The sequence below is a fragment of the Corythoichthys intestinalis genome, chromosome 6 (genome assembly GCF_030265065.1).
Source record: "Corythoichthys intestinalis isolate RoL2023-P3 chromosome 6, ASM3026506v1, whole genome shotgun sequence".
NCBI classification, from domain to species: domain Eukaryota; kingdom Metazoa; phylum Chordata; class Actinopteri; order Syngnathiformes; family Syngnathidae; genus Corythoichthys; species Corythoichthys intestinalis.
Window position 1 is genome coordinate 46,047,825 of NC_080400.1, and position 11,615 is coordinate 46,059,439.

The following is an 11,615-nucleotide window of genomic DNA, read 5'->3' on the forward strand; positions in this document are numbered from 1 at the left end:
AGTCATTATCGGACAGCTCTAGACGTGATGATATGACTGGGTACGTCATGTTCTATGGTGTATAAATAAGTAAAATTTAAAACGTTTTTCCATCGCAATCTTGTGAAATATTTTAATATCAAAATGTCTGGAAAAACGTAAAATCGTTTTTGCTGTGGTTTTTTTTTTTTTTTTTTTAAAGAAATTCAGGCATTTCCATAACTAGTTTTTCATTGGGAAATTTCATTTAGCAAATTACCAGTGGTAACAGTAACGCAACAAGTGTGAAAAAATATATGACTGAAAACACTCAGGTGACTTGAAGTTCCGCTTTGAGACCCCTAATTTGTCCAAATTTCAAAATGTCCGATATGCACGTGTGATCTGGAAAGCTTAAAATGTCAATTTTCTGGGGGAAGAAAATTTTTGAACAGGAAGGCATTTAAAAAAAAATTTAAAAATTTTTAAACAACAAAACCCTAACTGGAAGTGAGAGCATACGAGAGCAGAATTAAAGACGCCATGATTTTAACGAGATATTATCGCATTATTATCTCGTTTCGATCCAAAAACTCAATATAGCATGTATCATCGAGTGTCAAGACCCAGATGTGAACGGCCACTGCCGGATTTTGGGGGTGATTTCATGGGTGAAACATGGTAATATAACAATGGAAGTCTTTTTTTTTTTTTTTTTTTCTTTTTTTTTTTCAATTTTTCTTTGTTTGGATCGGTTATTTATCATCTAAAATGTTGAGGAAAATGCGACATCAACGGAAAAAAAATACAGTTAAGCAATAGATATGAGGTAGATACAGTATCTATGTCTTTTACAGACGCCAATTTTTTCATTGTGACATCATTTGTTTAAAAGTTAAAATATGCGAGTGAAATTTTTTTTAGTTTTTTTTTTTTTTTTTTTACAAAATATTAGACATCACTTAATGATTCTAAGCTAAAAAAATTTAGACATTTTGAATAATATAACTTATTACCTTCGTTTTATGGCTGGGTTGAAACAAAAGCGGTTGTGCGACGTCTGTAAAGGGGGTTTCCAGGGTAAAACAGACAAATTAAAAATAGTTTGGGGGCTTAATGCACCATGAATCTGCTATGGCAGCATATAGACATATTGATCTATCAAACCCAACAATTGTTTCGGCTTAAAATACAGCAGTTTCTTTTAAAGAGGGGTGCAAGAGCAGAAACTGCTGTCTGTGTTTTCCGCCATATATAAGCCATACCTGGGTATAAATTGCATGCCCAGCCCAAATATGATGTGTGATTTCTTGTCCTGACAATACTGTAACACAATTTTATTTTTTAAATATTATTTTGACACACACTTATAGATAGATGGATGATGCAAGTTATTTGCAGTAGGGCAAATACATACATACTGGTAGATAAAGTACAACTGCACTTCCACCAATGATTCATAATCCCCCTGTGGAGCATGTTAGGTCATTTTAATAACCAGCTTCTTACCGCCACACAGTAAAGGCAGTGACATTACAGCCCATGGCTCCCCAGGGGTTATTACATATGGATGGAGGACGTGTGAAAGCAGAAACAGCCAGGGATGAGAGGAAAGAGAGGTCTCACTTGGTCTGCTTTCAGTGTGTCTTCTTTATAGCAATTACTCAAGGGAATTGGACAAAAGCAAAGCAATAGCACAGCTCATGTCTACTGTCGTGCCTTTCCTTTCCTTTTCACCATTTCTCTCCACACATTTTCCAGATCACCTTCCTGCCATACAAACATAATCATCCATCACCTGCATAGAGGTTGTGAGTGCTTCGGATGGATTTGCAAAACAAAAGCATGTAATGATCTAAAGGTCGTGTGACGACAGCTGCGCCCGTCAACACACACACACAGAGGCGCATGTAAACACTGCTCGCTGATTAATATTGGTTTTAGGTCGGTGTGGCACAGTACTGCTAAAAGAGGACATGTGGCATAAGCACACACACAAACAGAAGCGCACACGTGCTTTTCCTAGATGGACGATTATACCTGAGCGACAAAGCCCATTTGATTCAGCCATGTAGAAATGCAGAGCGGGTCAGTCGATGTCATGATTAAAACAACAACTTATGTAAGAAAGAACAGACACACTCTTGATCACCTGAACAAAAGTGGACCAAAAAAGACAAAAATAGATCTCTGTTATCAGCATCTCGCTTTCATGTCCTCTAACTCTTGTTTCAGACTGAACCTTATCAAATGTTGATTTGGGCTCCGAGATATCACTCTGGACATCTATGTTGTCCCGGAAAAAAAATGTACTTTTACTTCAACATTTAGATCTATCTTTGCCCCAATTTATGAACAGTAACTTAGTAAGTGACTTCATGATGACTACATGGGCCCTTACTGGAATATGATGGTGAATTTACAAACACCGAAACAAGTTTGCATAACAACAATGCCACTACAGTGATCCCCTGTTTTACGCGGAAAATGGGGACCAGAACCCGCCGTGATACGTGAAAAACCACGAAGTAGAGCACCCCCCTCTCCCCAAAAAAATGTTTTTGTGTGTGTGTTCGTTGTATTTATTTCAGAATTAGTATTGGAAAGAGAAACATATAAGACATTTTTCTCACTTTTTTTCCCCAGTGTATAATTAAAAAAAATATATACTTGTATATGTGTATGTGTATATACTATATATATATATATATATATATATATATATATATATATATATATATATATATATATATCAGGGGTCGCGTTAACCGGATATTTTCCATCGTTGACCGGTTTTTTAAAACGGTGACGGAAAAAACTGAAGTCCGTCCGTCATTTTGACAGGTTGCAATTCACACCCCAGACCACAGGGTGGCGAGTTAGCATATTAATTAGCTATTGTCTCTCTTAATGCATGACGTCGTTGGCTATTCTGTCAGAATATTGTAGCGTCACCGGGGTCTGGCGGCGGCACCGTGATTGACACATCAACGCGAGGTTCTTATTGGTGCACCCGGTGTGCCAGCGCGTCATCCAATTGATGGACAAGATTGCCGCCTGTGTATAGACCCCAATCACATGACGTCACAACTCCGCCCCCCTGACCGGAGCCGCCATATTGTGTGTCAGCTCGTCATGTTTACACATTACCGCTACGTACATGCCTCCTATTACGGCGTGTTTTTCTGCTCGTTAATATTAATAATCAAAATGGTGAAGGCGTGTGTGGCGGTTGGTTGCTGTAACAGAGAAGATAGACGGAGAGACTTGAAGTTCTACCGTATTCTGAGAGACCCGAAGATGAGAACGAGATGGACTGCTGTAATTCGACAAGAAATCTGGGCACCAAACGATCACCAAAGAACCCTATGTAGTAGTCTTTTTATATCTGGTAAGATGCATTTAATATATATTTAGAAGATTTTGGGCTGACAACCACAATTAAGATCATTGTGTGACGCTGGTGATTGGGGTCTATATCGTTGCCTCTTTTTCTTTGGGGGCGGAGTTGTTGGCGGTAAGCAGAGTAAAAAGGGAGAAAAATACCACGACTTCCGTGTCTAATTTTTCGCCGCCAAGCAAGCGTTACAATATTAATTAAAAATGAATGAATACTAAATACTATTGAATATGTCATCATTATCATTTTAAAAATTTAAGTGACAGGTAAAAATAGACTATGACCGGATTTTTATGACCCTGTCAGTCAAAATGACAGACAACGGAAATGTCTAGCGCAACCTCTGATATATATATATATATATATATATATAATATAAATATATATATATATATATATATATATATATATATATGGCGGTAAACACTCAGCTGACTTGAAGTTCTACTCTGAAACCTCCAATCTGGCCAACTTTCAAAATTTTCCAATATGCATGTGTGATAAGACGCCACGACTTTAACAAGATATTATCGCATACTTACCTTGTTTCGATCCGAAAACTCCATGTAGCATGTATCACTGAGTGTCAAGACAAAGCTGTGAATGGCCACAGACGGATTTTTGTGGGATTTTATGGGCGAAACATGGTAATATCACAAGGGGCCGCGATGCAGAAATCGCAGACATCAAGGAGTGGTCGATATGTTCTTTTTCATATACGTTTATATAATTATTTTTTTATTTTTTTATTATTGACACGGCCATGTTGTGTTGAAACGTATGCGGCGATCTGTTGCCGACCATTACGGTATGTGACGTCACCATTTTGTTTCGGTAATACTTCACTCTGATCGGCCGAATGATTTCGTCTGTGTTAAATTCTGCTTTTCTCACTCTTCATAAAGCACAGAATTTAGTTTCTTGAACTCATTTGAGTCAACGTTTATTGCAGCTCCGCAACTCAGACCATAACAAACGTAACAACACAGACTTCCTGTGTCCGTCAACTATATCTGTCCCTCGGGAAACTCAAACCCAAATAACAATAGTTCCTATTGTTACTGTCGTGTCGACAGCGATGACCTCTCTCAGATTTCTGACTTGCGTTCTCACTTTCATTTTACCGTATAAATCCATGGAGGAAACATTTTTCATCGTGATGAAACAAGCAAGTTATACAGCAGCCTTTAAAAGAAAAGTCATATCTCTTTTGTTTTTTCCTGGATTCTGGTAAGTTCAAGAAGTTATCAGATCATATTATTACCGTTCATATTGTCAGTTTACGATAATGTTTTGAACTACCAATGTGCTATGCTTGAGCTGTGTTTCACCAGTCAGTAAAATGACATTTCTGTATCTGTACACGAGCTCTGTTTTCTTGTATTCTTCTATTTATTGGTGCTAAAATTCGGGTGCGCGTTACACATGGGTACAATAATTTTCCCTAAATGTTACAAGTAAATTTGTGGTGCGCGTTATACACGGGTGCGCCTTATATTCGGGAAATTACGGTATTCAGTCTTGTCTGTGTTTTCCGCCATATATTTGTATAAATATGTACTTTATGTATGTCTATGTATGTATGTATATGTATGTATGTATATGTATGTATGTGTATAATATATAGGCCTTTTTTTTTTTTTTTTTAAATAAATTATTTTTAGCACTTCAAACGTAATAATTAGTTTGAAAGCACATGAGAGCACAAATAAGTTTGAAACATGTTACTGACCCACCGAATTATTTTTTTTAAACAAGAACAAAGTAGTAGAAAAATACTTGGCTTTATCAAATGCTTCATTGAGTGAGTCCACTCAAATAATCTCAAGCTGCTCAATTACACACAATGAGTTGCCACAGCAAGTTTGACAAGTTAAATGATGATTGATGCATGCAGAGCTTTGATGCTTTGGCTTTCAAACATCTGCGGCAAGATCAAACCCAAACATCTGTCAATATCTTTAACTATAATAAGCAACTCCAGTGCAGTGCCTGACGAACAAAGAGCAGGGAGGGAGGGAGGGAGCGAGAGTGAGATCACACGATCGGCTCTGGACGGCTCATCTGTATTTCTTTTTTCTTTTTTCAATTGAAAAAAAATCCGCAAAGGACTGAGGACGCAAAGTTTGAAGCTTGAAGTAGCGAGGGATACCTGTACATTTTTTGAGAAAACTCCTTTTGTCACTTCTGAACGTTGACAGTCAGATATTCCGTTTTTTTTTTTTTTATTATTTATTTATTTTATTTTATTTTTATGCATGATCATTTTGGCATTGATCTTATTGACGGATGTATAGTAGCTTGAATAAAAAAATAAAATAGAAATATTTTAATATATGTCAAAAGTATAAAAAAAATATATTTTTTTTTATATATAAAATATATGTACAAATAATCCACAAAGCATCAGTCAGCCTGAGAGGTAGTTACGTTTGTGCTCAATACTGTGCTAGGAAATCCTGAAAGATGTGAAATATTTTGATAAGTTTAGATGTGGGTATTTTTCAGATGCAAAAACAAACATGGTAGGAAAAGTTAAGAATTCATAGTTAAAATCTTATGACATTATATCTTCTGAAGGAGAAGGAAAACGAAAGAAATATCTTGTCACACTGATACTATTACGTATTAAAATCCCACAAGGCATGAGAGCATGGAATAAGAAGGTTAATACAGGTAATACCTGATCTTTAAGGCACTAATGTTATTCTATGCCTTACTAGACTTCTTGAGCTTCCTAGCGCTTTAATTATTCACTTTCCATTTGCAGTGACCCAAGAGTATTTGGAAAGTAAATGAACAAGCCCAAAGACAATTTCATTGAGTGTCGCATCTTCTATTAAGTCCCACTTCCTGTGCCATTACTGAAAATCAATATTCGTTGAGTGAGAGGACACGTTTGAATATTTAGCAGTACTACACTGAGCAGTAGTGGCTCACAAATGAGACTTGGGTCAGTGGGAGCAAGACTACAGAGACATCATGAGTAATGTGTTGACAGCGGTTAGGCACAGAATGCTTATCTGCAATGGCTCTGTTTACTGACTTGAACAGAGTCCCACAGTTTGTCACATGGTTCCATGGAAGTCGTTTTACACCTGGACCACAGCCAGTAATGGCAGACATAAATCATGGGTTACAGGTGAATACACAATGGTCCTCCCTCTCACTCTCTCTCTCTCTCTCTCTCTCTCTCTCTCTCTCTCTCTCTCTCTCTCTCTCTCTCTCTCTCTCTCTCTCTCTCTCACACACACACACACACTCACACAAGCACGCACTTACACAAACACACGCTCAAGAAACCAATTTAAGCTTAAGTAAATACATTGAAGCTCATGTTATACACAGCATGATGAAGTCACATGCACATATACAGTGGCTTCACCGTTTTCTCCTATCAGCACATGTTATTGTGCTTGCGTGATACATGAGCTGTTGTCATGGATCATATGAACAGAGACAAGACATCACCTACCCAAAATGTGCTTCTGCAAACCGCCCTTTTCACTGACCAATGCATTGAGCAAAATCAAAATAGACAACATTATATTTTAGGGCTCAGGGAGTACTCATTAAGTACAAAATTTTCACTGATGAATGACATTAGGTGGTTTTGAACAGCCAGATGCAGCAAAGCTTTGTGTCTAATTGATTCGGTTGTAACAAAGAATATAATATTAGAATAGTTATTAAAATCTTTCTTTATAAAGCTATATGGATTTGGAATTCCATTATTAATACAATGACTAAGTGACTTGCCCTCACATCATGGCCCTCAGTCTGGTCCAAGGGAGCAATATTTTGTTTTCTTCCCCCTTAACACTTCATTATTCTGAAAATTATTTCTGATTCATTGACATTCAGTGTTTCTGTACTGTTGGATGGAAAATCGAGAGCATTTTCTACCAACATCCAAATAAAGAACTGAGCAACAATTTGGGGGAAAATCACAATCATTTTAAGTCTGACGGCTGTATTCAACAAGTTTTTGGGTGCAGAATCCAAAGTTGATCGCATTTTTTCTCTACCATGTTTAAGTTTTTCTTCACAGCTTACCAACTTACTAAGTTGTGCGTACAGTACCTCCAGTGCTCAGCTAAAAAAATATACTGTATATAAGTAGTATGTCAAGAAGAATTGTATCCACATGTGTTTATATTGCATTCATGGGAATGAAGTCAATTTAGGAAAGCTCGCTGTAACTCTCTGTCCGAGACGCCATTCCCATGTACGTAGCCATATTTGCTCATTCTCTGCCAGCAAGGGGCGAAGTCTTGATGCATCATTGTTGAGAGGCCAATCCGTCTGACCACAGAAATGGCTTGCACGGGAGTCTAAACTACTTATATCATGGAGGAATGCAAAATTTATGGATGTCTCAATGGCCGAAAAACAAGGATAAACACTACTGTTGTGGCGTGATATTTCGGAAATGTTCTTTTCATAACGGAAAATATGACAATAACAACGATCCGGCGTATCACTCAATGGCAAAGGGTGCATGGGAAGCCCAGTCAATGACTTGACTTCATATCCGTTCCTAATATGGCGGCGCACATGAAAATTAAGCAAAGTGATAGGTTTGCCAACTAGAAGACTAGAGACAAATATTATAACACCAGATATACTGTATATCAAACTGCATTTTTTAAAATATTTTTTCCCAATAAAGTTTTTTTTAATATATATGTTTATAATAAGAAAACGAGGACCCTATAGTTAAAAAAAAATTGACGTGATCAAGAAAAATAGACCTAATACAACAGCAACTGGGTTTCCATTGTGTTACAATTTGATATTCAAGTTTCCACTCTTGCTTAATGTAATATTGCAGCTGACTGGGCAACAAACATAAATCACATAAGATTACGGTAGGAATTTTGCTTCTAGATGTCCTAGGCGCCCCGCTGAGGTCACGACACACACCATCTTGTGACGAGACGGTCCTCTTGGATGTTTCCCAACGCCCCGCAGACAGTAGCCATGTGTCTGTCTGCTTCTCTGTGAATAAGAGCTCCTTGTCCCTTTGCATTCACCTGTCTCTTTCTCCATCAGCTACTCGCCATCTTTTATACAAAGTACAACCAGTCAACTCCATTCCTCACTCTCTCTTGCTTTTCAACTATGCTGCCGTTTCGTTTCAATTTGGCTTGACAATTTACAACTAAACAACTGCTTCAATAGTCCTCTGGCTCAGTCTTTCAAATTTGCATTTTCACTGTCGTAGCAGGAAGGCAAACATTTTTTCACCAAACAGCAAAATAAAACCAGTCAATCTGTTGACAAAGGCTATTTAATTTCCCTTGTCTCAGTGAAATATTAAATGGTACAGATAGGAATGTAAAACATGGGTTACATGAGTGCAGCATATGTATCTATTTCATGAATTGACTCAAGAACATTTTACACTTCCAGCAGAATACTCATCTTCTACACATCATTTACTTCATAAAATGCCCCGCATGTATTCACTTAATAATTCAAGATTTGCACTAAACAGAATGAGTCGGTACGCTTTTGGGAGGAGGGGCTCATTTAAAGTGCTAATTCATACACGCTAATAAGGAATGCATGTTGAACCTGCATTTTTTTAGGAAATATGTCCCGAGAAAACCCCAAAGTCAGGAATACTCTAACTCCCCAACTAGTTGTAAAATTGTGTTTTATACCGACTACTGAGCTGATGTGCCTGTGGGGCTAAAGCACTCATAAATAATTTCCCCTTCTGTGGCCTACAAGAACGAGTTATTCAAAGTAGAATACAAGACAACGCATCATGTAGACGAATGCATAAATCATAACTACCCTGACCTTACTCAAGTGACTCGTTTTTATTTATATTTAGAAATGACATAATCGAGTGACTGGAAAAAGGGGACGACTGTGTGCGCACGTGCAAAGAGAAAGAGAAGCACTGGAGTATGACAACAGTGGAGAACGTGAATGAAGGCAGCGGACTTTAAAGGCGAGATGTCCTCACACTGCCCAGCTAGTAGCGATAGCCAAAGCCTCTGCGTGGGCTAATAGTGTCTCTCCTGTTTGCCTAAATCTTCCATCGTGTCACTCAGGGGGATTAAAGAAGCTAAAGCCCCCTGGCTCTGCCAACAGCCCCTCTGGACCAGGAATCACTTAACGGGAAGCAGGACTGGATTCCTGCCTAGAACAAGCAACAAGTACGCTTGCAATTTAACACGCTACACACTAGTAATAAGGCAAATGTGTTGTGAGTAATGCGTAAAAGTGACTTGTTGATGTGCCAATATCAATTTGTGCATGAACTCACCTTCCTATCATAGTAGAGTGCTGCTGCACAGCAGCCTCCAAGAGGCGCTCGAGGATGGTCCATTCTCCCATGGTTGCACTTTGGAGGCATCCACTGGGGAAAGGGATGATAAGGCTGACCCTCAACCTTTTAACCAGACAACAGTGTTGGGTGTTCGACTTCCTTCTTCACGTCCACTTGAGGGTGTAAATAAGAAAGAGAGCAGTTTAAAGTAGTGTTGATAGCCTAAAAAAGCAGAGAAATTCATTTAAGAAATCTCTGAATTGATTTTGGTACTGTACTGTCAGGTTTTTCCATAAATGCACTTTAAATTATTGGATTGAGAAACAGTAATAATGTGCGTCTGTGATTCTTACCTGCTGTCCACGAGGGTCTTCACACTTTACTTTGAGTGCACCTGTTTGCGCCCAAGGACCCACTCAGAACAATGTGTCTCCTGATGATTCTAAAGTCTCAGCCCCAATTAGTGCCAGTGTGCATCCATCTCCCAAACACTAACACTCTGCCTCCATACACTCATTGAGAGCAGCTTGTCACACCAAACCAGGGTCATGTCCATACGCTCGTCAGAGCCTGAATTAAAAGAGATATGCATCTCTCTCCCATCCTCTTCATTTTGTTCACCTTTGGTCCAAGCTTGAGTAAGCCCTTCTCTTTTTCCTGGTTGTGGTTCAAGCAGCGTTGAAGAGGAGCATCACCCTTCTACTCCCTCCGCCAACAGTCTCCCCCACTCCTGCTCCCTCCGCGTCTGCTTCTGCTCTGAAGTCGTGCGAGAGTTGTGTGGTGGTTTCTCCTCTCCTCCTCCACTTCACTGCCTCTCTCTCTGTGTTTCTCCTAACAAGAGGCAGCCCTCCTTTCTTTTCCTCACCTCATCTTTTTTCTCCTTCTCACTTGGTTCCACTGTATGCTTTCTCCACCTGACTCTCTTTGCCTGCCTCTCACGCTCTCTTGCTCTCAGAGCTAGTAGGCAGCCAGACCGAGCGTGTGTCTAGAGGATTACAGAAAGGATTCATCTCTCTGCTCCTCCCCCTCCTCTCCCTCACTCTTCATCACCGTATTTATCCCCCAAGCACCCACCACACACACACACATTAAAATATACAGTATCTCATATAGCTACACCGCCTCCTTCTCAAACAACACACTCCTGATAATTAATTTTTGCTTTCTGTCAGTTCTCATCACCTTCACTCACGTTGTGTCATGCATCGATGCTTTCCTGCAAAGGCAACGCTGGGAGTTTACACACCACCAGAGCCACAACAAGGCTATGCAAGGATACTGAGCAGGCACAGGGGAAGAGTGTGACAGACAGAAAATGTGTTGGAATAAGTGAGTGAGTAACAGACTAGCTGTTTGACTGTGTGTGACAATGAAATTAGCAGCAGTCGCTCAGATTCAGTCATTTACATTATAACCGACGTTATCATTCTCTCTCATGCTGTTGGACGTTTTACTCAGTAATAAATGCTAACATACAGTGTATCACAAAAGTGAGTACACCCCTCGCATTTCTGCTGATATTTATATCTTTTCATGGGACAACACTGACAAAATGACACTTTGACACAATGAAAAGTAGTCTGTGTGCATCTTATATAATAGTTAATTTATTTTCCCCTAAAAATAACTCAAAATATAGCCATTAATATCCAAACCCCTGGCAACAAAAGTGAGTACACCTCTTTGAAAAAACGTACATCCCTAAATGTCCAAATTGAATACTGCTTGTCATTTTCCCTCCATGTCATGTGACTTGTTACAGGAATGCTGTCAGCATTGCTGCAGAGATTGAAAAGGTGGGGGGTCAGCCTGTTAGTGCTCAGACCATACGCCGCACTCTACATCAAATTGGTGTGCATGGCTGTCACCCCAGGAGGAAGCCTCTTCTGAAGACTGTACACAAGAAAGCCCGCAAACAGTTTGCTGAAGACATGTCAACAAAGCACATGGATTACTGGAACCATGTCCTAT

The 11,615-nt window shown here is 39.1% G+C and overlaps 1 protein-coding gene across 2 annotated transcripts in view; it reads right to left on the minus strand.

Annotated features, from left to right (window-relative positions):
• The window catches only part of LOC130917218 (gap junction delta-2 protein), a 74,143-nt gene extending 63,471 nt beyond the window's left edge, over positions 1–10,672 (minus strand). The window contains exons 1-2 of one of the 2 annotated variants that reach the window (XM_057838380.1): positions 9,998–10,672; positions 9,642–9,866 (exon numbers count right to left, since the gene is read on the minus strand). In XM_057838380.1, the coding sequence (XP_057694363.1) occupies positions 9,642–9,712 (71 nt within the window). In that variant the 5' untranslated portion in view covers positions 9,713–9,866; positions 9,998–10,672. The remainder of the gene's footprint in view (positions 1–9,641; positions 9,867–9,997) is intronic. The other variant, XM_057838379.1, reaches the window with a different exon arrangement.
• Positions 10,673–11,615: the final 943 nt, after the last annotated feature.